Source organism: Mus pahari, chromosome 10 (genome assembly GCF_900095145.1).
Source record: "Mus pahari chromosome 10, PAHARI_EIJ_v1.1, whole genome shotgun sequence".
Classification (NCBI taxonomy): Eukaryota; Metazoa; Chordata; class Mammalia; order Rodentia; family Muridae; genus Mus; species Mus pahari.
In genome coordinates this window covers 84,245,452-84,263,751 of record NC_034599.1, presented here as the reverse complement: position 1 = coordinate 84,263,751, position 18,300 = coordinate 84,245,452, and the positions used below count along the sequence as shown (strand labels likewise).

At 46.1% G+C, this 18,300-nt stretch overlaps 1 protein-coding gene across 1 annotated transcript in view; it reads left to right on the top strand.

Moving 5' to 3' along the window:
• Tbc1d2b (TBC1 domain family member 2B) overlaps nt 1-18,300 on the top strand; it is a 71,879-nt gene that overhangs the window by 32,245 nt on the left and 21,334 nt on the right. The window contains exons 3-7 of the mRNA XM_021207823.1: nt 7,575-7,797; nt 11,792-11,955; nt 13,445-13,671; nt 14,582-14,965; nt 18,027-18,137. Of these exons, the coding sequence (XP_021063482.1) occupies nt 7,575-7,797; nt 11,792-11,955; nt 13,445-13,671; nt 14,582-14,965; nt 18,027-18,137 (1,109 nt within the window). The remainder of the gene's footprint in view (nt 1-7,574; nt 7,798-11,791; nt 11,956-13,444; nt 13,672-14,581; nt 14,966-18,026; nt 18,138-18,300) is intronic.

Genomic DNA, 18,300 nt, shown 5'->3' with positions numbered 1-18,300 from the left:
GGGGGGGGGGTAATGTGTCTGGGATGACAAGGCTTCCAGATGCAGGACTGGGCTTGTCTTTCCAGCTTCACCCTCTCTCTAAATCTCAGGGCTGGTCCGTAGGCTCTACTGTGGGGTTCTGTTCTCTGACCCTGTGTAGAACAGTGAGGATACAGGTAGGTTTTTGTCTGTTTTATGTGTTTTAAAGAAAGGCCTTGTTGAGATATAATTCACCCATTTACAATATAGTATTTGGTGAATTTTTCATATGTCCAAAGTTATACAATCAATTTTAGAACATTTTGTTTGTTTGCTTGTTTGTTTGTTTGTTTTTCTTAGCTATAGTCTTGCTAAATGGCCAAGTCTAGTCTTGAACTTGCAACTCTCCTCCTTTCTCAGCTTCCTGAGTCTGGGATTATAGACATGTGTGGGCCTGACTCAATTTTAGAACTTTTTCATCATCCCCAACAGACAGCTTTTATACAATCCTTTCCTACCTCTCTTATCTTCTTCCCTCTCTCCCCACCTCAGTCCTAGGCAAATCCGCTTTCTACCTGTGTCGGATTTGTTTATTCTGAACCTTTCATGTAAGCCGGACTGCACAATATATTGTGTGGCTTTCTTCACTTTGCATAACGTTTTCAAGACTTATCCAGGTAGTGGTATATAAGTATCTCATTTCCCTTTATGGCTAAGTGTACACTGTCCTAGTTCTTGTTTCCTGCTGCCATGATGACAGAAGCAACTTTATTCAGCCTACAATTCCAGGTTATACTCCATAATTGTGGGGAAGTCAGGGTGTCAAGATCCTGAAATCGCTAGGCAAATCCTCAGACAAGAGCAAGCAGAAGGAATGCATGTGTGCTGTATACGGCTCACTTTCCGCAGAAGGAATGCATGTGTGCTGTATGCAGCTCACTTTCCCTCTCATATATAGCCCAAGACCCAAACAGCTCTTCCAACATCAATTAATGTAATCAGGACAGTCCCACACAGATTTGTCCAGGTCTAAGCTAATCTTGGACTCCCTCCTTCGGGCTCTCTTCCCAGATTATCAGTCTCTTCTAGATTGACAGCTGAAACTATGACGTGAATAAGCTATGTTTTGGTTATTTTGCTTAGGTATTGTTCATTAGTTGATGAACATGAGTTGATTTCATTTCTCATTTTTTTGTAAATGTGTATATATGTTTGTGTGCTTGTGTGAGTTTAATGTGCACCACATGTAAGGACCCTTGGAGGCCAGAAAGGCTGTCCCGTTCCCTGGAACTAGAGTTACTGGTGGTTGCAAACTGACATGTGGGAGGTCGGAGCCAGACCCAGGTCCTCTGCACGAGCATATAAATGCTCTTAACTACTTAGCCATCTCCCCAGCCCCTCTACTTATTCACTGTTGCAATTAGTGGTCCTACAAACCCTCATGTGCAAGTTTTTGGGTGGACACACAGTTTTGTTTCTGTTAGCTAAGTATCTACCATTGCCAGACCCATAGTGAGTGTGAGGAACTGCCAGGCTGGCCCAGTTATTCTATCTGACATACTGTGTCAGCGGCATATGAGAGTTCTCTTTATGTATGTGTAGCATATGCCCACATTTGTGTACATCTCTGTGCCCACATGTGAACATCAGAGCCCCTGCTATACCCTTTGCATTATTCTCTTGAGCTAGATCTCAGGACCCAGAGCTAGGATGGGATCCAGAAAGTCCTTGTGGTCCTCCTGGATTCTCATGTGCGCACACGGGGGCGGGGGGGGGGAGGGGGGGGGGGGGGGGGGGGGGGGTATAATGGTCTCCATGGAGTACATTTGTCACATGTGCACATAGGTCTCTACACTTTCCCCATGGGTGTGGGGGGGGGGAGGGGGCGCGCACACACACACACACACACACACACACACACACACACACACGAGTCCTAGTGATCCTTCTGAATTTACACAAATGCAAACAGTCCTCATGAGCTTCCTGCATTCACAAACACAGTGATCAGGACACACACAAGGGGTGTGCAGGAGCACACCTGCCTGCCTGTTTGTTTGTTTTGATGGTGGGTTCTCAAGTGCTCAGGCTTGCCTAGCACGCATTCTTCCCTACCGAGCCATCTCCCCACCCCCAGTTGTCATCTTTTTAAATCTCAGCCATCCTCCTAGTGTGACTCGACTGGTGTCTCATTGTGGGATTAGTTTGAGTTTACTCAATGACTACCAACATAAGCAGCATTATGTTGGATCTATTCAGATTCTTTGCCTATTTTAAATTGCATTGGTGTTTTTATTTTAATTATTGAGTTGTATGTATTACTTAAATGGAGGTGATTCATTGATGTTCACAGCAATACAGTTGGTGGCCACAGAATCTTAGAAAACTCAGCTTAAGTTAGACGTGGGAGTCAGTAGGAAGGTTTGCACGCTGCATTTTTAGGATAGCTGAAAGCTTTCTGCTCTACTGTATGACCCACGTCATGACCAGTGCGCTGTCAGACAGCCATGCTCCAGCAGTCCTCCTGGGTGATCAGAATGTCGTAGAAGCCACCATCTAAATATACACTGTTTTAGCAAGTGCTTTCCCCATACTTCTTTTTATGTAAGCCTTTGTGTTTGGTTGAATGTACTAACGTCATTTTTGTGTGTGTTTTCAGTTCTTCAGACATAACTTTGTATTGGAACTGAGTAGAATGTGGCAGGGGTTCCCAGACCTCAGAAGACCAGCACTTGTGAAAGAGATACTGTGCTGCCTGTCCACTCTGCCTCTGGCCTGGGCAGTGGTCCTGCCCCAGCCCTTGGTCCTGCTCTGCTCCATTCTATCCACGTTCTGCCCATCTTCCCACTGACCATGTGTTCACCCTGCGTCAGAGAGTCATGGGTAGCAGCTGTTCCAAGGCTCTTCCTTTGACACTTGAGAGTCAGCAGTGTGACTCTAGTCTGTCCCTTGAGTAGCTATTTCCCAGAATTCTCAGTCTCGGAGCCTCTGTATTCTGGCCATTTGCTTCCTTCCTCTCCATCTGTGAGCCTGTGCTCACCATGTATTGGCAGAGGCCCTCTTTCATCTATCTCGGGGAATCCCACTTAACCTTGTGAACATCTGACTGATCTGATAGGAAGCCCCACTCAGTGTCTCCCAATACCCAGGGGAAGAGGGGAGAGGAGGCAAGGAGAAGGCTGCCTCCCCCAGGCCCAACACCATATCATGCTTCTTAGTAAAGAAAGGGTTCTGTGCTCCTTAAAAATGTCAGGAAACCACAGAGACTCTTGCTTCATGTTTCATGTTAAAAAGCTGAGGCTTAGATAATTAGAGAAAATTTCTCAAGGCTGTGTTACAGAAGTGTGTGACCAAACTGAAAGGCAGCCCAGGTTCCTCCAATGAGGACTTCATCTCCTTTCATTCTCCAACATAAGAACATACCAGAGCTGGGCATGATCCTACAGTGGCCAGCCTGGGTTTCCTGGCAAGACACAGTCTCAGTAAAACAACAAGGATGCACATGGAGGGCTGTTGGTTAGCCAGGGGTTTGGTCTTGTACAGCCCCATCTGCCCTCACAGTGGGATGAGTTAGAATTGGGCACTTCCCATTTCTCAGAGCTCAGAGTGTCTCCACCTGGAAAAGAGAACACACGTCACCTTTGTTCATGACAACTCTCTGAGTAAGTCTGGAGGCACTGTCAGCAGGAGCATCACCAGCTCCACTGTTGTGGCGCTGTATGGCGTAATAGGCAGACTCCCCAAGAGGATTCTCAGCTGTGCCACTTCGTAGGCAGCTGCCTCAAGCAAGTCACTTATGCACCATCCTCTGCTTCCAGATCTTATTTGTAAGTTACCATGCATACCTCATGAGATGGACTAGATGAGAAAAAGTTAATACGAACAAACAGCGTGGAGCAACATGGAACTCCATTTTTTTAGGAAAGAGAATGTTGCCATTGTTGATCTTGTGACAAGCAACTCCCTGTGGAGTTTCACATAACTGCTTTCTGCTGAAACAGGGTGCTCAGACATACCTCAGGTGGTTATATATTTTTTCTTTTTACTTGTGGGCACATTTTAGGAAGGTTACAACGAAATGATCTGAGTGGCTAGAGAAAGTCTTTTATGGTTCCAGGGGTTGCAACACGCTAAGCAAGCTTGTGCCTTCTGAGCTACAACTGTAACCTAGAGAGAACTTAAAAACCTTAGAAGTAGTAAAGCCATTTTTCCCTAAAAGGAATGGCTCAAGTATTTTCGTACTGGATTCAAACGAGTACTAAATTGATTGTGGTCAGGGTCGGGGATAACCATGTGTTTGTGTGTGCATTTATTGAATTCACCAGTTCAGTTGGGGTCCTCTATGAGACTCCCCTGACGAACTAAGTTTAAATTTCACACTGTTGTATAAGACTTGAGGGCCCTACTCCTACAGCTAGAAATTTGCAAAGTCTGATGACTGTCTTAGTGACTTAGTGACTTAGTTCAGTTGTCATGATAGAGTACCATAACCCAGGCAACTTAGAAAAGAAAATGTTTGATTCGGGGGTTAAGGTTGGAAAGGGTTAGAGTCCCCATGGCGCTGGTTCAGTAGCTGAGAGCTTACATCCTTATCCACACGTAGGAAGCAGAGAGAGAGAACTGGAAATGACCTGGGCTTTTGAAACTTCAAAGCCCAGTGACCCTTCTTCCGACAAGGCAACACCTCCTAGACCTTCCCAAAGAGTTCCACCCACTGGGTAGCCAGTACTCAAATATATGGGGGGCATTCCCCTTCATACAGCCACAGATGCCCTTGTAACTGGTCATGTATCATATGATTGAATCATTTAGTAATTCCTTAAGATATAGGAGATTCATTTTCCATTAAAAATGAGTTATATGCATAGGGGAGAAACTGATAAAGGAAGTCATGCCACTAAAATACTGTTGAGAGAAAGTAGGGGACACAGTTATGAGGAGTCAGGAAAGATTTGTTCAAAGCCTGTAGGGTTCTAGGCTTACGCTGTAAGCCCTTATTCCATTAAGAGCAGCAGCAGCGAAACAGAATTAGAAAAGTCCGGTGGACACCGTACAAGTGTGGTTTATCCCGGCAAGGCAGCCTCCAGCCAGGGTCCCTGGCAGGCAGGCCCACTTACTCCTGCTTAGGTACCTCTGTTGGAGGTGTAGTTACTTAAGTTTCCCGATTTAATGACTTTGTCATTTTTAACCTTCCCCACCATCCAGATCACCCCAGGTAAAGAGCTAGACCTCGTGTGAGACTCCAGGTGGAATGTATGAATGGCCACGGCCTCATAGAGTCTGGCTGATTGCTAGTGCTTGGCCCGCGGTGCCCAGAGGATGAAGGGATACAGGCATTGACGCTCTGTCTGTTGGGTCTCCTGGTTCCGCTGCTTGCTATTTCCTGGTCCTTCATTTCTGCTTTTCTCCTGACACCCCACCCCCAACCCTCATCTCCAAGCCTGGTAGCAACGTCACTTGTATGTGTGACTGAGATTCCCAGGAATCCACTGGTTTTGTCATCTAGAGCTATGCCTGGTGGTGACTCATATCTCTTTCTGAGCCCCATTTCAAAGAGAAGGCCACCACAGCCCAAGTCAGTGCCCAGATATCTAGTGCATTTGGGGAAGTCATTCATGTCTGTGGCTGGGCTGTACTTGTTTATATTTGCCTTGTTTTAAGGCATAACTCAGCCTTTGCCAAGACATATGAGGCTTGTAGTCATGTGACTATCTTGTGGCTGTTTTCAGAACTGGGCCTTCTGTAGGGGACACATGGGGAAGGGAGTGGAAGATGTTGGCCAAGCTCTGTGTGTGTGTGTGTGTGTGTGTGTGTGTGTGTGTGTGTGTGTGTGTGTTGCTGTCGATGTCTTTCCTAAGCACAGGTTGTTTATACCTAGCACTTCTTGCCATCATGGCTGGAACCATGCACTTCCAGGAACCTGTTAGTTATTAGGACCACTTTAGCTTTAGAGAAATCATGGTTGTGGCTTGCAAACTGGAAGACCATAACCATGCCTAGGATGACATCTGAGTCAGTATGGGAAACCCGGCCCCAGAGAGTGTCCTTCTGTGTCTTATCTTATCCAAGGTCATCAACCAGCTAACCCAAGTCTCATAAACTCATTCTGCCCTCTTAGCCTCTCCGATCTAACCCTTCTGATGACAAGAAAGATAGGCTTTCCCATTGCCTCAGATAACCCAGCATGACCTCCCCAACCCAAGATCCTTGGTGTGGTCACAACAGCAGAGTCCCTTTCCTGGGATTCAGATGTGCACATCATGGGCAGTGGGCATTATTTATTCCACCACAGCCAGCTTTCCCTTGGATGGCACATGCTCCCCCTCCCCTGCATCTCCTCTTAGACACTGTGCACATTCACCCAGAGCCACCTGGCTTGAGAGCTGCCACCCACCAGCTCCATTCAGCCTGTCCTTTTCCTTAGTCGTCTTTCCACTTGATGGTGAAAGGCAGGCGTGCTTGTAAAGAGAGAAGCCTGCTCATGCTGAGGGGCTCTGCCAAAAAGTGAAGCCTTTTTAAGTCCATACTCAAGAGGTAGCTACTAGAAATGAATTTGTATATGTAAGCACCCTGGAATTCTCTCTGCCTGTTAAGAGACCCTGCAGTACACACTGTCTCCATGCCTTAGCGTCCTCCGGACCTTTCCCCTGGATGTGCTTCTCTGTGTCCACCAATTCATGAGGCCCACTCACCAGAGCCGTCTCTTAGCTGCAGCATGAGGCTTGGCAGCAACAGGGTGTGGATGACAGCTTCAGGATTCCCAGAGCTGAGGCCTATCTAGTCTGGAACGCCCTAACTCAGTAGCTCTGTTGGGGCTGGTCCACAGAGTTCATTTGTATAGCTGTGCCCTGATTTATTTAACCTGTCCCCTAGCTGTGGGCATCTGGTCATCACTTCAGAGGGGGCCAAGCTGAGTCACCTTCATGGAGGAAGGTGTCAGTGAGAGGCTATGTCCTGTTAGGTTTCTCTGACTATGACCGAGGGAAGGGAGCTGAGTGCTGCCTCTGGGCTAGCCTGCTCCCCTGCTGCCCCCAGCCTTCTGTCAGTCCAAACTCACCCTAGCACAGCCTCTCACCACTGAAGAGTTGGGGTGCTGGCCACAGTGTAGCCATGCTGTGCAGGCAACTTGTGAAATTAAAGGCTCTGGAGAGATTTGATAGGGCATTTCCAAACACTTCTCTCAACTCCCAATGTCCACTTGCTCATGGAGATTACAGTGAGTATTTGAGGATAAAATCATTGTGGTATTTTAATTCATTTAAATTATATTGATTTATTTTGGAAAGTGTGCCCCATATGGCACAGTGTGTTGCACGATCAAGAATTGAGTTCTGCCAAGGACACACTCACCAGGGCTTGATTGAATAATACTTGAGCTGAAAGGGAGTTCTCTTTGAAGCCAATCTCACTTCTCCATTACCCAAGCCTTGGCAGTTGTCACAGCACCCTAGGCTGTCCCTCAGCTGTCCTTCAACTGCAGGGGTTTGCGACAGCCTGGAAACCAACCCTGCTGGGGAGAGCAGATGGCGTGGAAGTTAGTTACTGGAACTGCCTTTCTTCCTGCCTGGGCAGGGTTTGGGTCTTCTCTGGTTTCTCCTTTTTTTGTTGACTCTAAGAACGGGAGTGCCAGGCCAAGCTCACTCCCCTGAGCACACTCTTCACTGGCAGTGCGCTCCACACACCGTTCTGGAGGGAAAGAACAAGAACACATTTTGAAGCTATGCCAGATGGCAAGGAGATTTTAACTCCTGAAACATGTCATAGGAAGGCAGGACACAAGGAGCTCCAGGCCAGGAAAATGTCCCTAGAACTGTGGGCGGGCTCGCAGGTGCTGGGAATGTACAAGGGTAGATGAAGCATTGTGAGACTTCCTTTTCTTCCAGAGCAACATTTTTGAAATCACACACTCTACAGTTTTGAGATGTTGTGAAACCAGAGTTGACTATGATATTAGCATGCTCTCATAGGTCCCCCTGGCTGTTGAAAAGGCCACCCTGCACAGAGCCAGGCACCAGAAGACACTAAGCTGTGAGAACCGTGGAACATGCTTACTCTGTGTGCCACCTGTGGTCTCAGTACTCAGGAAGAAAACAGCTGCCAGGTCTTAGTGTGGTCACCAGTTCTAGGGACTCAATTTTAAAACTACATGCGTGTGTGCGTGCATGCTCATGTGTGCACACAAAGTCACATATTTTACCAGCAGGATGAGAACCTATGTGTGCTATATAAGTTCTTTTTGTTCCTCTAAAACTTTAAATTACTTTAGTAAAATTCAAATACAGGGGAGTAAACCATGCTTTTAAAAACACAAATATTGGAAGGTAGAGGCAGGCAGATCTCTGAGTTTGAGGCCAGCCTGGTCTACAGAGGGAGTTCCATGATAACCAAAGCTACATAAAACACAAATGTTATGGGACTTGATTCAATGCATAAAGTGCTTGCTGCTTAAGCTGAAGACCTGATTTTGGATCCCCAGTACCCATGTGAAAGCCAAGCATTTGGGTCCACATTGTAACCCCAGTCCTGGGCAGGGGCTCCTAAAAGCTTTCTGGCCAGCCAGTCTAGCTAACACAGTGAGTGCCAGGTTCAGCAAAACCTTTTTTTAAACATAAAATGGAGAGGGCTGGTGAGATACCACCGGGCAGACAGATGTGTCTGCCACCAACTCTGATTCCCTGAGATCTGGAAGACAGTCCTCAGGCCTCCTCCCACATAGACCACAGTACCCACCCCTCCTCTTCCCGTAAATATGCAAAATGCTTATTTTATGAGCATGACTGTTCTGGGTATATGTATGTCTGTGTGCTGCATGTTTGCCTGGGTATATGTCTGTCTGTGTGCTGCATGTTTGCCTGGGTATATGTATGTCTGTGTGCTGCATGTTTGCCTGGGTATATGTATGTCTGTGTGCTGCATGTTTGCCTGNGTGCTGCATGTTTGCCTGGGTATATGTATGTCTGTGTGCTGCATGTTTGCCTGGGTATATGTATGTCTGTGTGCTGCATGTTTGCCTGGGTATATCTGTGTGCTGCATGTTTGCCTGGTGCCACGAAGACCAGAAGAGGGCATCATAACTCCTGAAACTGGAGTTACAGGCAGTTGGGAGAGGCCAGTGGGTGTGTGTTAGAATTATACCCAAGTCCTCTGCAAGAGCAGCTGATGCTCATAACCACTAAGCCATCTCTCTAGCCAAAAAGAAAGAAAGAAAGAAAGAAAGAAAGAAAGAAAGAAAGAAAGAAAGAAAGAAAGAAAGAAAGAAAGAAAGAAAGAAAAGAAAGGAAGAAAAGAAAAGAAAGGAAGAAAAGAAAAGAATCAGAGAGCAATAGAGAAATACTTGATCCTGACATCTGGTTTTCACAGATACATGCACAGGAAACCACAATTGCACATATGTAGGTGTGCACACACATAACAACACACACCAGAAATAAAGTAATGAGATGTAGCTGCTTCTTCATACAACCGTGCCATCTGACTCATTCAAACTGGAGAGTCTCTAGTTTCCCTTCTCACCTTCAGTGTGTGTCTAGGCCAAAGGCCAACCTTAGGTGTCTGCCTCAATCACTCACTTCTCAGATTATTTTTTGAGACAGGGTTTCTCTCTGAACCTAGGCTAGGCAATGAACTGCAAAGATGAGCCTCTCTCCAGCTCCCCGGTGCTGAGATTACAGACACACACCTAGCTTTTTACACGGGACCCTTGGGTCCAAACTCAAGTCAAGTTTATTTCCACACTAAACCATCGCCACAGTCCCACATTAGACAGACTTTCTAAAGAGAACTTGAAAAGCACAATCTATAAGACAAAATGAGGAAAACTGAGTTTATGAAAACCTTTCTCCTTTGGAAAATATTTGCAAAATATATACCTGACAAAAGGCTCATATTCAGGATATTTAAGAATGCTTACAGCTCAGTAAGATGAATAAACAACTCAACTTAAAAATGATCAAGAGAGGAGAAAAGTAAATTTTAAAAAAAGGAAGAAAGAAAAAAGAAAAATACACGCAGTTTCCTAACTTGTAAAGTTGGACTTAAGATTTTCTTTTAAAAAACTTGATGACAGTTCCAAAGCAATGCACATTCACTGCAAACCATACTCAGAAGTTTGATTTTTTTTTTTTTCTGGGCTACTAATATGCATAGAGACACAGAGCCAGGATTAACTTCCAGTGAGCCACGCTACAGCAAGTGTGAACTGAACAACAGGTCCTCTACGGAGTACATGAAGCTAAGCCATGTTTGCGGGATTAGGTATCTAAAAAGCATGTTTGCCTTTCAGTATTTTCAATTTATGTTTGGGTTTACTAGGACATAATCCTACCATGTAACGCATCCTAAAATGAGGGGTAGCTGTCTAGGAATGGCTAGTAAAATAACATCAAGGTTGAAGAGGTGGCTCATTGAATAACATCACCTGCTGCTCTTGCGGAATACCCCAGTTTGATTCCCAGCACACACATGGCAGCTTGCCACCATTTATAGCTCTTAGTTCCAGGCATCCACCACTAGGCATGCATGTGGTACTCTGATATACATGCAGGCAAAACACACACACAAAATAACATATAAATGTACTTTAAAAAGCATCACTAGTTATCATATATTAGTTAAAAATGCATCACACCCCCAAGAGCTAAAGTTAAAAACAGCAGTTATCTGCTAGTGTTCGGGAGGATGTGGAGCAACTGGAACCGGCCAGTAGTGTTGGAGGGAACGTGAAAAGAAGCAGTCACTTTGAAGAGTTATGTCAAGTAAATGATGAATACAACAGGTATAGGCCACAAGAGCTCATTTATTTTAAATTCTTACAAAAGCACAGCTATAGTTCAAGAAAGTAGCCTGGAGGTTGCCTGAGGCCAGAGATTAAGAGAGGGCTCATGAGGGAACATGCACGTATTCTTTCCCCTCCCTCCCTCCCTCCCTCCCATCCCCACCATCTCAAACAGGGTCTCACTACGTAGCCCTTGCTGGCCCAGAACTGCATAGCTTCAGTTCTGAAGCTGGCTTCAAGCGTACTGAGATTTGCATGCCTCTGCCTCACAAATGCTAGGATTACAGGGAAGAAAGTCTAACTTAATGTCAAAAGCACTTTCTCCTTTGTTTTCTTCTAGAAGTTTTGTGTTTTGGTGAGGCGTGTTTTGTTTTTAATTTGAAATAGGATTTCACTGTATAGCCCAGGCTGGCCTGGAACTTAGGAACCTTCTGCCCTGGCTTCCTAAGTGCTGGGATCACAGGAGTACACCACAACAACCTGCCTCTACAGTATATTTTGAATTAGTTCATATGTGTGGTGTGAGATAAGATTCAAGTTTTTTTTTTTTTTCCTATATATAACCAGTTCTTATAGTGACATTTCCCCACTTGAATCTCTGCTGACAGTCAGGTGACCATCAGTGCAAGGAGTGGTTAACATGGGTAATGCAGTCTGTGTTGTGGTGTCTCTTAGGAATGCTGGCATCTTGAGAAAGGCCGTTCTCATAGTGAAAGTATAAAGTCCAATGTGAAACTTCCCGGCTTCAGAATAGCTGATGTAACTTACAGAAGTCCTCTGAGATGCATAGACTTTGGGTCTGCTTGATCACGATGTGTGATTTGTAAAAATAAATAAATAAGTAAGGTTTTTTTCAGGGGGTTGTTTTTTTAAGAAATGCTTCGATTTAACTTTGCATTGCTACTTTCTGAGATACTCGCTGTCAGTGTATACTCACACTGGCAATGTCTATTTTCCTACTTTCTGTATTTTCACCAACATTTGGTATTATCAGATCTCCATTTTTATCAGTCCTATATACAGCCATGTGTTGCTTTGCCCTTTCTTGTTTTTAAATAGAAATTCAATGTCGTCATTCCGTCCTGGGAGAGGGCACAGTGAGAGTCGCAGGACCGTGTTTTACACCAATGAAGAGTGGGAACTTTTAGACCCGCCTCCTAAGGACCTGGAGGAGTCCCTGGTACCGGAAGACAGGAAGAAGCCAATGCCTGAGGGGAATAAAGGTGTGTATGCGCCTGTGCCCTGTTGCTCTCTCTGCTGCATTTGTTACCTCTGGGGATAGAGGAGACTCTTGACTGGCCAAGCCCTAGAAGCATGAGTGTAGGGCCTTGTGTTATAGGAGGGGGTGGGGAGAGGGTGTGGGCAATAATTCTTAAAGGTTTGTAAAGGGCTGCAAGGAATAGATGTCCACGCAGCCCAGCAGCTACAAACCTCCTCCAGGAGATTTAAGATGCTATTCCTCTGTGCATCACAGAGGTGCTGAATTAAGAAACTTTGTACTTATTAAGCCAGGCATTATTTCATATACCGGTAGTTCTGGGGCCAGGGAGGTCGAAGCAGGAGGATTGCATGTCTCAGAAACATACACACACACCAACCATCTTTCTTTACAGAAATTTGATATATGTACTCAAAAAAAAGAGAGAACATAGTATCATAGATTCTGGAAAACTGGCTAGATTGATCGTATTCCTATTACTGTAACAAGTAACTGAGGGAAGCTATTTTATGTAGAGCAACGGTTTATTTTGGTTCACAGTTGTAGAGATTTTAATCTATGACCAACTGAACCCATTGCTTTGTGCCTGTAGAAGTGCATCATTGTGGGACTGTGTGGCCAGAAAGCAAAAGAGAGAAGGCAGCTCGGGGTACCACTGTCTAAAAGACTTAACATTAAGCCCCTAGCTTTCATCAGTACCAGCAAGCTGCTGGCTTAAGGCATTAACACACGGGCCTTTGGGAGACATGCTAGATCCAAACAAGGCCCCGAGTCCAAAGCACTTGCCTCTGTGAGCTGTCATATAGCAGGCACACCAGGCCTCCAGTGCCACCTGGGTGCCCAGGGCTGCTGAACACCCAGGCTTCCAGTCTCTGCGTGAGCCCAGGGGCCACTGTGCACTTCTGACAGCACTGATGCCTTTGTCTCTCCTAGCTTTAAGTAATCAAAAGGCCGTAGTACTTTTGTGTCTCAAGCTTGTATTTTTGAGCATACATTTTAATTTTTTGGGTCAGCTTATACATAAAGTCACACTCTAAAAAGTCACACTGGAGGCCTGGTGTGCCTGCTATATGACAGCTCACAGAGGCAAGTGCTTTGGACTCGGGGCCTTGTTTGGATCTAGCATGTCTCCCAAAGGCCCGTGTGTTAATGCCTTAAGCCAGCAGCTTACTGGTACTGATGAAAGCTAGGGACTTAATGTTTTTGTTTTTAACCAAAAACAAATGTAAAAGTAAGAAGCCAGGGCTTACCTGGTGCACCTCAGCTTTCTTCACAATGCTCATGCTGTAGTCTTCTGTAAAGAGTGGTCCAGCAAAGATTCAGCTGCTTCAGACCTATCGGGGCTTCTGTACAGTGAGGTGGGACAAGGAGACACAGCCGCTGCCCTGCTTTCTGCATGGGTTGATGGGTCCACAACCCTCGGGATGATTTGTAAGAATACCAGAAGGTTTGACACACTCAAAAACAAAAACACTTTTTTTTTTTAAATATAGGAGTCACTAGTTCAGGATTCCCCTTTGAATTTGGACGGAACCCTTACAAAGGAAAGCGCCCCTTGAAAGATATAATTGGGTCATACAAAAACCGCCACAGCAGTAGTGATCCTTTGATCGAGGGCAGCAGCGGAGGTCTCACTAAGCCAGTCCCCGAAATGCAGCTGCAGATTCAAAGCCAGCAGGAGGAGCTGGAGCAACTCAAGAAGGACCTGTCCAGTCAGAAGGTAACTGTCGCTTGATTTCTGTGTGCCTTCGGTGGGCCAGAGATTCGGGAGACCTTCCCCGAGACTTGTGCTGCCATCCTGTGCCCTGAGCTATGCCCATGTTTATTCAAAGACCCTAGACCATGGGCAGGTTACAAGGTGCTCCTCTCTGTACCCATGCCCAGCTCCTCAGCCTCGAGCCTCTGGTTCTCTCAACTTTACACATCCTGTCAGACCATTTTTCCAAGCTGGTAAGAATTTCTTCTACCTAATTGCTGGACAGCTCAGTGAACTGTAGAGCTGGATCCCCCCCCCCTTTTTATTTTATTTTTAGTTATTTGTATGAGTACATAAACGTTGGCATCCACAGAAGCCAGAAACCAGTGTCAGATTCAGCGAGCCTCCCAATGTGGGTTCTGGAAATCAAGCTCCAGTCCTCTGCAAGAGCAATGTGTGCTCTTAACTGCTGAGTCATCTTCCTACCCCCCCCACACACACACACACACTTCTATTTATTCATTTATTTTCGAGACAGCATCTCACTGTGTCATCTAGGCTGGCCTGGAGCAGTTGATCCCCCTGCTCCCGAACTGGAATTATCGGCATGTGCCACCACGCAATACTTCACAGATCCCTGAGCGCTGATAAGCATGTGCCAGGAACCATTGCTAATTACAGCACGCACATCCATTATTTCCTGTTTCCTATTATTGTTCTCTTCAGGCTGTATTTGTGGAGTACATTTTTTTTCCCCTCTCTATTTTTGAGATCTTTCAAGAGGAAGTTCAACATTAAAATGTTTCCAGTGGAGTTTGTTTCTGCATTTCCTCGGATTCCAGTGATTGCTTATATAACACTGTTATGATTTCTGCTTTTCTCCCCCACACCCCGGCTTTCTTACCATTCACCTCATTGTCTTCTCGGCTCCTAGGAGCTCATTCGGCTGCTCCAGCAGACAGTCCGATCATCACAATATGACAAGTATTTCACGAGCCCCCAGATCAGCCAGGGGCTCCCCAGGGACACCCTGGAGCTCCTGCACCAGAAGGATGAGCAGATCCTGGGCCTCAGCGGCCAGCTGGAGAGGTTCAGCCTGGAGAAGGAAAGCCTCCAGCAGGAAGTGAGGACGCTGAAGAGCAAGGTGGGAGAGCTCAATGAGCGGCTCGGGATGCTGATGGAGACCATCCAGGCCAAGGACGAGGTCATCATCAAGCTCAGCGAATGTGAGGGCAGCGTGTCTTCGCCCACCGTGGGGCCCAGCTCTCCTTTGGCCATCCCGGCCAGCAGGGACCAACTGGAGCTGGACAGGCTAAAAGTAAGGACAGGATGTGGGCTGGCTTTCTGGACAGACATTGCAAACTCAGTTAGTTCTGTCCCCGCTGACCCCTAGAGGTCAGGTTATCATGAGCTGGTCTGGTAAGAGCAGAGCTGGGGGAAGAGAGTGCAGAAAGAGGCTTCCGCTCAAATCCCAGGCATGTTCAGGAACTGCCTCAAGCACTTCCAACACCGTTGCCATTGCTGCCATCACCTGGGACACTTTCAGTTCTTCCTGTCCCTAGCACAGAAAAAGCTGAAACACCCCTCCCCTCTGACTTTCCCACCCTCAAGACTTCACTACGCCAAGGAGGTTGTCAGTTTCCCCTCTGTGCACATAAAGACAAACACAGACTTAATTTGTATAGCCTCCCACAGGCCTGGGTACGAATTTTGTTCTAGTAGTCAGAGTAGGGCTGGCTATGAAGGTGGACCCAGTTCCAGGCAGACAGGAATAGAAACCTGCTCAGGCAGAGTCATGCCCAGCTGCACCTAGAGGGAAGGACGGAGCTGTCTTCCCAGTGCTCCTCTCTGAGGTAGCCCAGGGCTAAGAGGCTGACTCCTGAAGAGAAAGGAACTGGAATGATAAGCAACATATGAGGGAGGAGGGACACGCTCCCTGTGGGAAGCAGGGGCAGCCTGCCTCTTCTGCCTGTAGAGCATCCTGCTGGTCCTAGCAGAGAGATGCTCTGTGTAAGGAAGGCTGTGGAGAAGACCAGCAGCTCATGAGACTCCGCCAGAGACAGTTTAGGTAGCCAAACATCCTCTGGGACATTGGGCATCAGGTAGAGCCCAGCCGACTCCAGCAGACCCCGGTATATCTGCCACCCCCAGTATTTCCATGCGGCCACTGGTTCTAGGTGTTTGAGTTCCAAATGGAGTTTACCCTTGACGAGTCCAGGTGTGTTTGCTTGAGATCATGATAGAGCATGTGCTTCATGGCTTCCAGCACCTTTCATTTGACAGCAGTGAGCTGAGTGAGTGCCCGGCAGGCTGGGGACACTTGTGGACACTGAGACAGTGGCTGCAGGGCTGGGATGTGTGGGTAGTCTGTTTTAGTGACAACACAAAGCCGGCATGGTCTGTTTTGTGTGTGTGTGTGTGTGTGTGTGTGTGTGTGTGTGGTGTGCATGGGTATACTCATGCATGTGGAAGCTAGGTATTGGTACTCTTCATACCACTCCACATTATTTTTTTGAGAGAAAGTCTTAACCCAGAGCTTACTAGTTGGCCCGGAAACCCCAGGGACCCTCCTGTCTCCGCACTCCATGCACCAGGGTTATAGAAGTACCATCACAGGAGGCTTTTATGTGGTAATGGAAATCCAGACTTAGGTCCTCATCCTTGTACAGCATAGACTTTACCACCTAAGACCTCTCCACAGCTCCCAGTCGGATTTATTAGTGAGAAGCCAAAACACCTCTTGCTATGTCATATTTATATCTACTATAAAACAGCCTTTATTTTATTTATTTATATTTTGAGACAAAGTTTCGTGTTGTAGTTTATGCTGACGCAGAAATCACTGTAGCCCAGGTTGGCCTCAAACTCAAGGCAGTCCTTTGTCCCCATGCCCAGGGCACTGAGATTCCCAGGTGGGAGTGGCCATGCTTGGATGCTTGTTGTTTGTTTTTGTTTCGTTTTTTTCTTTTCACAAGAGGTCTTAGTGCTGCCTGTAGAAAGCAGTTTATATTCTCAAACCTTCCTAGTTCTGTCTTATCGGGACAGACTACAGCCTCTGGAGACGGGGGAGTATCTAGAGAAGTATGTAGAAATGGTCAGGGCCAGAGGGAGGATGTGGTTACAAAAGATGGCATTTATAAGGCTTCTTCACCAACCACAGCCTTAAAGATGGTTGGTTCTCATTCATCTTTATTTAGAAGCCTCCTTGACTTATCATGAGGATGATCTAAGGAGTGTGTGAACTTGTTTTCAGGGCATTTTACATGAACACTCTTCCCTACTCAGTCACACCTTCCTTCTAGTAGAACAGGGGAGAACTGTGACCACAGGAGCCTGAGGCAAGCCAAACCTCTGCATTCAAGGCCAGACTGGTCCACATAGTGAGTTCCAGGACAGCCAAAGTTACATAATAGATCCTGTATTTACCAGAAAGAAAGATAGGAAGAAAGGAAGGAGGGAAGGAGGGAGGAAAAAAAACCTTTGTCTCCAACCTTTACATTCTCTGAATATAAAATAAATGTTGCAGAAGTAAACAGTTGGTCAATCCAGTGAAGGGCCAACTGTGTTCTTGATAATTTGGGAGGTGGTGCTGGGGACTGGACCCAGCGCCATGTATCTGATAGGCAGATACTTTACCACTGAACTCCACCCTCTGTCCTGATGTCCTCCTTCGGCTTTCCCACAGTTTGAAACCGCACTGTACGGAAGAGACGAGTGTGCTGTCTCCAAAGTACCTGATGCACCACAGACCGTAGTGTTCATCGCTGCATGCCTTTCTTAATTAAGGGCTTTTGTATATTTTTATGGCCTTTAGAATTAGAACTATAGGGGCTGGTGAGATGGCTCAGTGGGTAAGAGCACCCGACTGCTCTTCCAAAGGTCCCGAGTTCAAATCCCAGCAACCACATGGTGGCTCACAACCATCAGTAACACGATCTGACGCCCTCTTCTGGAGTGTCTGAGGACAGCTACAGTGTACTTACATATAATAAATAAATAATAATTTAAAAAAAAAAAGAAATAGAACTATATAAGTAAATATGAGAACCTACATAAAATACAGTCAATCTCTCTAGTTTAAACTAATATTAAATGACTGCTCTTTCTCATCACCGACTCAGGGTGTGACCAGAGTTAAGTACCTCCTGTTTACTTCTGCCATCAGCTGAGAAAAACCAGCGCTGCTAAGTAAATATTCTCCCACCTCCCTCTGTTGCCACAAATGGCCAAAAAGATTCATCAGAAAGCTCCTACTAACATCTTCCAAGTTGTTTAGAACTTGCTCTCACTTGGCAGGACTCAAAGATGCTAATTACATAGGATAATTAGCCAACATGCAACCCACATCAATTGATTAAAAAAAAATAATTTCCCAACAGGATAGTCTGCAAGGGTACAAAAGCCAAAATAAATTTCTAAACAAGGAAATTTTGGAACTCTCGGCTCTACGAAGAAGTGCAGAAAGGAGAGAGAGGGATCTGATGGCTAAGGTAAGTCAAGACTCATCTTAGCACTTGAAGGGAGGCCGGAAACCACGCTTGAGCAGATGTGCTTTAAAACCCACCCAGCCACCGTGACGGGAGAAACATGGCTGCTGGGATCAGTGCACGAAAAGAATGTAGAGTACATCTTCTCGGTTGATGACAAACTCTC